This window comes from Tenebrio molitor, chromosome 8 (genome assembly GCF_963966145.1).
Source record: "Tenebrio molitor chromosome 8, icTenMoli1.1, whole genome shotgun sequence".
Lineage (NCBI taxonomy): Eukaryota > Metazoa > Arthropoda > Insecta > Coleoptera > Tenebrionidae > Tenebrio > Tenebrio molitor.
Genome location: NC_091053.1, coordinates 17728501 through 17741081, shown reverse-complemented (window position 1 = coordinate 17741081; position 12581 = coordinate 17728501). Strand labels below are relative to the sequence as shown.

Here is a 12581-nt window from a genome sequence, read left to right as displayed (position 1 = left end):
AACATTAAAAATTCCGGTAGATTCATGGGACGCCTTAATAATCCCAATAATTTCTGAGAAATTAGATTACGTCACCAAAAAAGAGTGGCAAACATCCCTTGACACTAGCGTACCCACTTACAACGAGTTCGTCAAATTCTTGGAAAAACGTTGCACTGTTCTCGAATCATTAAATAGCTTGTCAACTAAATCCTCAAATCAAGCAACGAATAACTCACTTCAAAAATCAAATCAATCAAACAAGCGAACGGTCACTTTGGCTGCTACAAACAAAAGAACAAGTTTCTGTACGTATTGTAAAAACTCCGCTCATTTAATTCACCAGTGCGATGAATTTTCAAACCTATCAGTTCAAAGTCGAAACGAAAAGGCCAGAGCAATGAAACTCTGCCTAAATTGCCTCAGAAATAATCATACCACTTCAGATTGTCGTAATACAGCCAAATGTCGTAATTGTAACAAAAAACACCATTCGCTATTGCACATTGAAAATACTCAAACTGAAAATCAAGATCAGGGTGATTCGTCATTTACTTTGAATAATCATTCCTATGCTACAATTCAAGACACCGTAGTCCTAGCTACTGCAGTTGTTCTAATAAAAAATGCCAAAAATGAGTACAAACCATGCAGGTTATTTTTAGATTCTGGTTCAATGTCGAACTGCATAACAAGAAAAATGTCAGCAAAATTAGGACTTAAACCTCGAAATGAAAATTTTGAAATCAAGGGTTTAAATGGTACCATCAGTACCGCAAATCAGTCGGTTGTCATAGACATCAAGTCTAAATACAGCTCTTATCAATTAACAAAAATAAAATGCATTGTCGTAGACAAAATTACTGAACATTTGCCGTTAGTAGCCATAAACCCATCAGGATTGGAAATTCCCGCAAATATTCAACTTGCCGATCCAAAATTCTACGAATGTAGTGAGATTGATTTATTGCTAGGCGCCGCTCTTTTCTGGGCTCTATTATGTATCGGACAAATCGTCTTACCTACGGGATTAGTTTTGCAGAAAACGCACTTTGGTTTTATTGCCGGAGGTCCGTACAACAATAGGGGTTCAAACAAAAATGAGCCACCAATAAACACAACCGCCTGTAATTTGTCTGTAGCCGCGTCTCTTTGTAACAGTACTTTAGAAGACAAGGTCTGCAAATTCAGGGAAACGCAGGTGTCGGGTCTCATGAAGAACAAATGTTATCTTCTGAAGAAATTCATTGTGAAAACCACTTCAAGGCAAATACCAGTCGCGATTTAGACGGTAGATTCATAATAAAACTGCCAATCAAGAACGAAAAACTAGACATCGGCGAATCCAAAAACTTGGCACTAAAGCGCTTTTACAATACCGAAAGAAAATTCCCGAAAAATCCAGAATTAAAACTGGAATATTAAAAATTTATTCAAGAGTATCTGCAATTAAAGCACATGCAATTAGTTAAAAATTTGCCCGATAAAAACTCCATATACCTACCGCACCAGGCTGTTTTAAAGGAATCAAGCACGACAACTCGCTTGCGAGTAGTTTTCGATGCTTCAGCCAAAACCACAAACAATCGTAGTTTAAACGACAATCTAATGTGCGGTCCTACAATTCAGCGAGATTTATTTTCCATAGTGGTAGAATTTAGAAAATTCCAATACGCCCTAAACGCCGACATAACTAAGATGTATCGACAAATTCTTATCCATCCAGATGACAAATATTGTCAGTTAAGGCTGTTGCACAGTAATAAAACTTTTGGGCGAGGTGTAGTTCAAGTTGCAGAAGTATTCAGAATTCTTGGATCGGTCAAACACTGCAGCAGGTACCCTCTCGAGACCCGTCAGTCATAAAATTAGCATTTTACAAGAGCATTAAATCTTCGTATTGTGAACAAATTTGTTGGCAAATTTTAGATTTTCTTATTTCTTGTAGTTTGGATGTATTTATCTGTGCACTTTAGTGATTGAATCTTTTACTTGCAGAAAATTCTTTTGAAGAACATAACGGACAATGATTAATACAAATGTAAAGGCTATGACTTTGACAGTGTCAGATTTTTCGTATCTCTGCTATCTTTATAATTGATTTCATATAAATGTTCATCAAATGAGCTGTGCATTTGTAAAAGCACCTTTAATTTAGTTACATTACAAAAGTCACATTTATGAAGGTCATGTCCAATAAATCTTTACTTGGTAAAAATACAAAGACAAAAACAAATAAGAATTACTTTAATTCAATCAGTAAAAAGACGTAACATTGCTTTTGAAATCCGCAATGTTAAAACGGACAAAAACTAAAAAATTAGTCAAATCGGGTACGCGCAGAGCAAGCAACTTTGAAAGTTAAAGTCACTACCTTTAGCTTTACTACCAACTGAAAATCAGATTTTCATGGCTTGCTTAGATGCACATTTATATGAAATTGAGTATAGCTAATAAACGTCAAACAACTGACACTATTAATCAAATTTTAACGCAAAAATAGTTATTAGAGTCCAATTTTTAGCCATTTGCGATGACGTCATTATATAGTAACTTCACGTATACTCAATTTCATATAAATGTGCATCTAAGCAAGCCATGAAAATCTGATTTTCTGTTGGTATTAAAGCTAAAGCTAGTGACTTTTCCTTTCAAAGTTGCTTGCTCTGCGCGAACCCGATTTGACTAATTTTTCAGTTTTTGTCCATTTTAACATCGCTGATTTCAAAAGCAACGTTACGTCTTTTTACTGATTAAATTAAAGTAATTCTTATTTGTTTTTGTCTTTGTATTTTTACCAAGTAAAGATTTATTGGACATGACCTTCATAAATGTGACTTTTGTAATGTAACTAAATTAAAGGTACAAATGCACAGCTCACTTGATCAACATTTATATGAAATCAATTATATGTTTGAACTATAGTCCAATTTTTACCCTTTTGAGGTGACGTCACGATTTCCTTCCTCGCTTTCTCTCTATTGAAACGACAGAAAGAGTAAAAAACAAAATAGCCGTGGAATGGCGGACAAAAAATTTCGTCCACTGTCATTCCACTCACATATGCTATAAAGCGACCTTTAGGAACGAATAACCTCGCTTCACATGTTGACACGTGTCAATCAAATTATGTCTATAATTTATGTTTTTATGGGTGACAGTAATAAATTTCACATTTTAATTTGCAAACGTCAATCATAATGACAATAAAGCTTAAACTACACCAAATTTTTGTGAAATGATAGGAAAAAGGTGGACAACATTTTTTGTCCGGAATACCTATGTAGTATGTTTATTTATTGCTGGTTACTTTGCGGTTATTTTATGTTCCTGTCAATTTGACAATTTTTAATTTCTTTCACTTATTACATTGATTACAAACATAACCTTTCGAAGCAATTGTCAGAAAATTTCATAACATGGGTATGGCTTGCTTCGACTACAATCGTTTTAATACCTAACCTTATAGTTATTTATGATCAATTCAAATTAGTTTCTGATCCTAGCTCAAACATACGTGAAGTTACTAAATAATGACGTCATCGCAAATGGGTAATAATTGGACTCTAGGATCAGAAATAAATTTGGATTTATCAAAAATAACTATTAAATTTCAATTTTGTTGACAATTGCTTCGAAAGTTTACGATTGTAATCAATGTACCTATCTAATAACATAACTAATAAATGAAAAAAAAAATGTCAAATTGACAAGAGCATAAAATAACCACAAGTAATCAATAATAAATAAAGGCATCGCATTTTTTTGTTTGTTCCTGTTGTTTCAGTAAAGAGAAAGCGAGAAAGGAAATCGTGACGTCATCCAAAAAGGGTAAAAATTGGACCAGAACTTCAGAGTTTAGAGTTCTCCAATTGCAAAATTATAGTTTCTGTATAAATTAGTAGGGGTTTTAATATTCTATATTCAATCGTTACTGAGAACAACTAATTACCTACAGCTTGGCCGTTTACTCGACGTTACTAGACGCAGGTAGTTTGGCCCAAACGACCGATACCGGGTTCGATATTGCAATGGATGGGAACAGAAAAGTTTGAGTGTCACATTCTGAGATTATGTATTTAGTTTTTAGGTTAATAATAATTAGATGATATACCTATTTTAACTTAGGTTTCTTAATTTAATTTTTTTCAATCCATTTTCATAAAGTAAAACGCCCCAAATTAAATAAACCAAATATCTTTACATCAAAACATTTTCATTAAATTCTAATCACGGATTTTATTTCTCATGTATTATGGTTTCATAACGTGTACCAAATTTAAACTGCATCGAACAAAATTTAATTTTTAAAGTGATAGTTTTTTGACTGCTGTACCTAGGTAATTAATTTTAACAATACCCAATTTTTGTGGCGGTGAACAGTATTTATGCATCTATAATACTTTCATATAAATATAATTTAGTTTTAAAGTCATTTTCGTGCTTGTCATAAGTGATGGGACACCCGGTACATAGTTTAAATTTTTATTTCATACTATCCGGTGGATGTTCAATTGCATCATTAATTTGAGTCCGGTAAGTAAGTTATAATAACAATATCAGAGCCGGAAAGTGTCACTAAGCAACACCTAACGGGCTGTTTTATTTTTATACATCAAATCTGATATTGAAAAGTGAAAAAGACAAAAAATATTTAACAGTTTAACCTTGAAGTCGTTAGGGCTTTACATGAATTTAGTAGGCCATTTTGTAGCCTACTCACAACAAATTAATTTGGTGTATAGATAATTAAAATCGTCCGATAAATAAGGGAGTTATGGACTCGTCTTTTTTTTTGGGACATCTGTATAATTGGTGCTCGATCAAAAAAAGTGTTATATGTAGGTATTAGATATTTTAATTACTCGCTATTATTAGAATTAGTGATTGGTTTACTTTGTTAAAAAGATAAAAAGGTTATGATACCGCACCGCGGCAATCCGGCCATCTCCTTTCAGGTATATTTTTAAAATGGGATTCATAAGTTGACCATCGCGGCACGCCGGGCCTGCCCCGAGGGTGTTCCCGTGAGCTCAGTGCAAGTACTTTATCTTCCCAACAAAAGTTGCATTGCGGGCGTTAAGTAGTGATTATGTCAACCCAAGTTTACGACCTCCAGCGGCTGCAGGTAGTTGAGAAGTATAGTGGACTGCCTAATAACCGAATTTTACGCGTTTTGTTGAGGCTTTTGTTTATTTTTTTGCTTCCAATCTAATTTGTTTTTCCAAAAACTGAGACAGTAGCCCCATGAGATACGTTCTTCTGAATCCAATGCACTTTTTAAATAGTCTCTAAATGAAGAATTGAGCAAAAATAACTAGAATTACTGAAAAACGTTATTAATTTTTTTATAAAGAATGAAGCGATTTTTCAAAAAACTGAGACAGTAGCCCCGTGAGATACGTTAATGTTTAACAAAAAATATAGTCACCATAGCTTCAAACATAAAACTGTGGAAAAATAATTAGAATCCGTTTAGCGCGCTTTACCATTGCTTGGCCAACCACTAGGCAACAGCCTTAATTCTTTGGCGCAACAACGTGACTGAGCCAGTAAACACATACGCTTTGACAACGCTAACTTATGGTACAAAACCTGCGAGTTTCATAGCAACGCGATGTTTAAAGGAATTAGCCGAAATTAACTCTCACAAATATCCAAGGGCCTGCGAAATTATCAACAATAACTTTTACATGGACGACCTGTTGACAGGAGCAGATTCTTTAGCGGAATTAATAGAACTCAGAGATCAAATCATAAAAATACTTAAACAAGCTCAATTTGAATTGCGAAAATTTCAATCAAATAATATCACAGCTTTACCCACGAATCAAAACGACGAACCAAATTTAACGGTCCAATTAAACAAAAACGAACAAACAAAAACGTTAGGCTTATATTGGAACCCTAAATTAGACACCCTGAATTACGACATAAATCTAGATGACATTCCGCGAAAGGTAACGAAACGCATAATTCTGTCGGTCACATCCCAAATATTCGATCCGCTTGGGCTCATCGGTCCCGTAATAATGAAAGCAAAAATCATTTTACAACAACTATGGGCACTCAAATTGGGATGGGACGAAGCGGTCCCTGTGTCTATTCACTCGGCATGGACATCGATGTTAAACGAATTAACGCATGTAAAAAACATAAAAATTCCGCGCTTGATAAGTTCTTACCCACAAGGCAAGGTGATAGAACTGCACGGATTTTGTGACGAATCACAACTAGGCTACGGGGCCGCCATATACCTGCGAACGCATAATAATGAATCGAACGAGTACGACATCAGATTAATATGTGCAAATCCCGCGTTGCCCCCTTAAAAACCATTACGCTACCGCGATTAGAGCTTTGTGGCGCCCTGCTACTTGCGCGACTAATCACAAAGGTGAAAAACAATATTGCTCTCAATTTCTCACGTCAATTTTTGTGGACTGATTCGAGTATCGTTCTGGCTTGGATCAACACCCCACCTAACTCACTAAAAACCTTTGTAAGTAATCGGATTTCGGAAATAATTTCCTTAAGTTCACCTCAAGACTGGTGCCACGTTCGATCCGAAAACAATGCGGCTGACATTCTAAGTCGAGGTGCCTACACTACCGAAATAATGAAAAACAAAATGTGGTTCACCGGACCACCTTTCTTAAAAAATCACGAAAGTCAATGGCCACAATCGAACATAAACGTTGGTCAAATGGAAATTGTAGAATCACGAGCACCCGCCCTAATTTGCAATCTAAACGTTGAAATCGAATTTCTCAAAAAATTCTCACAATTCAAAAAACTACAAAGAGTCACGGCGTGGACGCTCAGGTTCATAAATAATTGTCGAAGTCAAGACAAAAATTTGAAACCAAATTTATCAACCACCGAACTAAAAACCTCTACTATGACAATTGTGCGACTCCTCCAAGAATCTGAATTTCAAAACGAAATTGTATCATTAAAAAACGGAAAACCTTTAAGCAATAATTCGAAATTACTTTCTCTGAACCCATTTCTTGACAATTTCAATATCATACGCGTCGGTGGAAGACTAAAAAACGCAAACTTAAATACTGATATCAAATACCCGATATTATTGCCAAAAAATAATTTTGTGACTAAATTAATAATAAAGCACACTCATGAACAGCAGCTTCATGCCGGTCCCCAGGGCACTTTAGCGGCACTCCGCCAAAAATATTGGATAATGTCATCACGCAGTGTCATACGGCAAGTATTACACCAATGTCATAAATGTTTCAAGGTCAAACCAGTAGTGGCAAAATTCAAAATGGGTAACTTGCCCAATCACAGAGTGCAACCTGCACGTCCGTTTGCAACAACTGGTGTTGACTACGCTGGGCCATTTTATGTCCGGGAAATTAGAGGCCGCGGTAAAAAACTAAGCAAGGCGTATATAGCCTTATTCATATGTTTCGTCACAAAAGCTATTCACATAGAATTTGTAATAGACTTGACCACTCAAGAATTTCTTGGCGCTTTAAGACGTTTCATAAGTAGACGTGGTCATCCACATAATCTGTACAGTGACAATGGCACCAATTTTGTAGGGGCTAACAATGAATTAAACGAGCTCTTTAAATTTCTCCAAAAACCAACAAACCCAGAACAAAATTCACAACAACTTAACCGAAATGGGTATAAATTGGCATTTTATACCAGCCAAATCGCCCCATATGGGTGGCCTATGGGAAGCCAACATAAAATCTGTAAAAACCAATTTAAAAAAAGTAAGGGGCAACTCCCATTTAACGCAGAATGAGCTATAAACACTCTTGGTCCGAATCGAAGCATGTTTGAATTCTAGACCACTAACCCCGCTAACCGCAGATCCCAACGACCTTGAAGTCCTAACCCCATTCCACTTCCTTATAGGAGAGACACTAACGACTTTTCCAGAATACGATTGGAGTGAGGTGCCAATCAACCGATTGTCGAGATGGCAACTTATAGAAAAGGTCCGTGCCCACTTCTGGAAAAGATGGAGTCGGGAGTCACGTCGCTACAAGGCCGCGGAAAATGGCAAAGGGAGACACCCCCAGCAGCCGACCTTGAGGGTGCAATGGTACTTCTTGTAGAGGATAATATCCAGCCTCTCTGCTGGAAGACAGGAAGAATCGTGGAAACCCACCCCGGAAACGACGGCCACGTAAGAGTCGTCACAGTCAAAACCAACCAAGGACTAGTTAAACGTTCACTACGCAAGGTATGCCCGTTGCCCATCGAAGAGGAGACAACATAAAGTGAAAGTGTATTATGTGAAGGGCAATTTAGTGAAGTGAATAATCCAATATGTTCAGACATTCGTTTCATCATATGTATTTTTGTTTTCCCGTAAAGTCTTTATTCAAAAACATTCGACCTCACCGGGTCAAACAACAGGCACAATATGACAATAAATTTCTTTAAGTAGGGTCTTTGTTCGGTTTATTTAGGGCTTAAGTCAGAATTCCTTACAAAGATACAAGGACTATACTTTCAAGGAAATTAAAAATGACAGGCGTTGGCTGGTATAGGAGGCTCTGTACAGGAGCATAATCCAAACATTTTTCAAGTAACTAAAGAAAATCGTTTCCGTCGCGGAAACGAATACTGAAAAAAATATCAAGGACGTGAAAAAAGAAGCAATCAGGCACTAAAACAAGTTGTTTTGATTAGCGAACAGTGTTGTACAATTTTTTTAAAGGATTTAGCATCAGAAGATTCTTCAGGAGACACTAGTACCGAGCGATCATTTAAAAAATAAATCGAGTTTGCTTTGGAGCCTATGCTATAGCATGGGTTGCCATAGGTAACACGCCGACTCGATTAATTTTTTAATTGATCGCACCGTATATGGCACGTTGTCTGGTTAACGATTAATGTAAGTAAAATTATGCAAAAAGGTTCGTCAATAAATATAGGTATAAAAGTATAATTAATAAATTTTAACAGTAATTTAATGATGATGATGAAGTACAAATATACGAACTAAAGGGGTCATTCACGAAACCCGGAAAGGCTCGATAAGGCATTGCAAATTCAAAACCATGACAAATGATATTGTTGATGCATTGTATTTCCCGTTTCGTTAACAATTTGCAAATTGTCTGAGTTTCGTGAATTTACCCCTTATTTATTAACAGATTGTAACGAATCTCTATTAAACAATTTATAAAAATTAAATTAAAGCAACTTAACGATAAACTGTTTTTGAATCAAAGAAACACCATCGGTTGCATTATGTTGTGAAAAAATGAAATTGTAGTAGTGAATTTAATTTTGTCCGAATGACTAGGCTGCACCTGCACCTGTCATCCGAGATACGCAAGCGCTAGTTTACACATAAAATTTGAAATGTGAATTTAACAATTTCTCTTAAAAACATCACAAAATCATACTGTTATTGACTTTTGAGTTTGTTGGTTGGTTAGGTGATGACATTTGTCATTTCCATGTAATCTCGATTTCATTCCACCCCAACTTCAAGTTTACACAATGTTGCCGAGCGAATCATGGGTGTAAAGTGTTGGCGGTTCTTTGATTAAAAAAAAAAAAATACATATGATTGTGTTTTAATCTAGGTACGTAAATGTGTGTCAATGGGGTTATTGTTTTCCGGGTTGTGCCGCGGTCGTCTGGATTGCTGGAGCTTCAAAGTAAACATTCAAAGTTCACGGCACAACCCGGAAAACAATAACCCTATTTACAACGGCCGTGAAAACCTGCATTCGATTAAATGTGTGTCAATTTGGACATTTCTGTCTTCAAGAGTTGGAGTTTCAAGAAAAAGAATAGACAAATTTTCTAATAAAAATTTTCGGCCTTCGGAGTCAAGATTGATCAAGGTATGAGACGTATTTGCGAAATATTACTTTACAAGAGTGGGTATACCGGGTGCCTCAAAATTCGCGGAACACCTTAGCCAGTACGTTGTTAAATAGTCATTAAAATATCACGTAAAAATCTTTAAAAAATCAGTTTTCTTTATTGTAGAAGTTTTGGACCTATTTGTTTCACTCTTCGAGATTGAAGTTCTGGTCAAGGACCATCACGTGCAAGTTCAACTGTCGAATAGCTTCATTGCAATGTTGAGAAACGTTACAGATAATTAGAAGAAAATCTGTTTTCTTACAAAAGTTTGTCATTTTGTTTATGTCTAGAGCAATCGTAGAAACACTTCAGGGAATGTACTCCTCCTCCTACCTTCTACCGATTTGAACAACTTCTTGTGTCATTTTTATAAGTTCTGTAGTTTTGATAGTTCTGTCATTCCCTTGATCAAAATCGTGTAACTGGTCCAAAAACATTGGTGGTTGACTTTGAAGGGACACCGCAAAATGTTTAATGATATCTGCGTAGACACCTTCATTTGTTAAATCGGAAAGATCTTGGAAAATTCTCCACCCCGGGAACTCTTCTTTTGTTGCGTTTGCCAATAATACCACTTTCTTCTTTTCAACTTTCTCGAGTAGTCTGATAGCGTGTTTAACTTGTTCTTGATCATAGTCTTCCGCTTTCACGATCAAGGGAACTTTGTTTAAATGCCACAAAACTATACTTCTTTGGTTTGGAGATAACTTCTTACTCCACTTATTACGCAAACCATATTTGAGCGATGTCAAACTAATTTCATCATCACTTGCTGTCTCGTCCCAGATGTTAACGATAACCTCTTCATTCGTATCTATAACAATCGTCATGTCAAATTTCATAATTGCTTCTCTAAGAAGTTTTGTTTTTTCGTTGCACTTACTGTCCGATATCGTTTGTATAAAAGGTGTAAATGTTAACTCAGCCAATTTTGCTACCACGTCATATTTAGTCAGTATAATGTTACCTGACCACCACGTTCTCATGAACTCGACAAAACGTGACGAGTCTATACGATAGTCACCTCCACATTCTTTTCTGAATATAGTGTTGATTAACAACCGTGCTTCTGTCGTGTCAATCTGATCAGCAAAGAAATACAATTGCTTCAAGGAATCATCAAGATCTTCAACTGATCGACTACTATCATGTTGTTCAAACTGAAAAACTTTTGTTCCCTCCTTATAGCTGATTTCTTTTCTGTTCATTAGCAGAAGTTTCTTAGGATCCAAGTCTCGCAGTTCCTTCACAACAAACTCTTCAATTGTATTGTCTTTATTTTGAAGACGAATTTTTGAACTACTCTTGATACTCGTCGACAAATTCGTGTATAAAATAAAACTGACATTTTCAGTGTTTTCATATTTTAGAATAGATTTTATGTACTTCTGTAAGCTGAATTCTGCCGCAAGATTTTTTTCAGTAACTATTTTCATATTCTTAGGATGTTTCAGTTGCAACAGAAATATTTCTGAATGTCCATCATCAAAAGTCACTTTTAGCACCACGTCGTTGAAGTCTCCACAATCGCCACAGTTTGTTTTCATCTCGAAATCTGCCACAATATCACTTGTGCTGAATTTCAAAGCTAACAAACCGCACATCATTTTTTGATAGTCGTTGTCCTCTCCTCCGGTTACATTCCTTTTCTTGTAAGAATCAAATCGGGGCTGACACAAGCACTTCCTGGTTGTTGCAAACTGGAAATTAAAAAAAGGGGCAATTCTGAAATAAGTTACGTAATTATAAATATTAAGAAAATTTTATTGAACTGAATTTCATCCAAGTTGTGATCTATTTGTATTGTTCAGTTGAATGACTTTATAATTTTTAAAGCTGTCCGTTAACAACGTCATATATTTTGTGAATATTGAAATGTTCAGAAAGTGCCGTTCACACGAAATTATTCCAAGAATTTTAAGACTGACAAATCGCTAAATTGGTTTGTGCTAAGCCATGTGTTCCAGGACATTTGTTAAGTTTATAAGGAGTGTCGCCCAACTAAATAATTCATTTGCACACGAAAAGATAAATAACTTAATTGTTGTTTATCGCAGACGAAAATAGTAATAGAAGGTTTAATAAATTAATACATGTAAGAACGGGTTCTCGGGAAATTAACAATCAACAGCTCACAGGAAAGGAACGATTAAAAGAAAAATGTCAGTTTTTGATAATTAACATCGTTTATAAAAAGAAAAAACAACAGCGGTCCCAAGCGTGAGCCCTGGGGTACGCCAGATGTAGCACAAATCTCCAGCGAATCAAAACCTCTACTCTACAAGAAACAATTTGCTTTCTGCCTATAAGGTAGGAGTAGAATAATTTAATTAGCGGATTTGAGAGTCCGAAGCCATTTAATTTTCTTAGCAGACGAAAATGGTCAACGGTGTCAAAGACTTTTCGCAGGTCCGTGTAGGTAGTGTCTATTTGACACTTCATATCAAAAGACTCACTGACATATTGCACAAAACAGCTCAAGTTCGTATCAACACATCGCCCTGGCAAAAAGCCATGCTCTATATTAGATATGAACTGTTTAGTGTGATTCAAAATAATATTGTGGAACACAGTTTCCAAGACCTTAGAAAAATTGCAAAGTAGAGTAACAGGACGATAGTTTTCTACTTCTGATTTGTTGCCTTTCTTGTGTATAGGACTTACTAAGGACTTTTTCCACGAGACAGGATATGTGCTTGTCTTCAGTGGAAGATTGAAGAGAGCGGTCAAAG

At 35.9% G+C, this 12581-nt stretch overlaps 3 protein-coding genes across 12 annotated transcripts in view; all 3 read right to left on the bottom strand.

The window, feature by feature from the left end:
• The window catches only part of LOC138137584 (uncharacterized), a 207814-nt gene that overhangs the window by 35749 nt on the left and 159484 nt on the right, over positions 1-12581 (bottom strand). The gene's annotated exons all lie outside the window — the stretch shown is intronic.
• Positions 1-12581, bottom strand: part of LOC138137583 (uncharacterized) — a 252149-nt gene that overhangs the window by 212919 nt on the left and 26649 nt on the right. The window lies entirely within an intron of this gene.
• Positions 8629-12581, bottom strand: part of LOC138137581 (uncharacterized) — a 134895-nt gene continuing 130942 nt past the window's right edge. For all 10 annotated transcript variants that reach the window (XM_069057048.1, XM_069057051.1, XM_069057055.1 and 7 more), the window contains one exon: positions 8629-11549. In XM_069057048.1, the coding sequence (XP_068913149.1) occupies positions 10179-11549 (1371 nt within the window). In that variant the 3' untranslated portion in view covers positions 8629-10178. The remainder of the gene's footprint in view (positions 11550-12581) is intronic.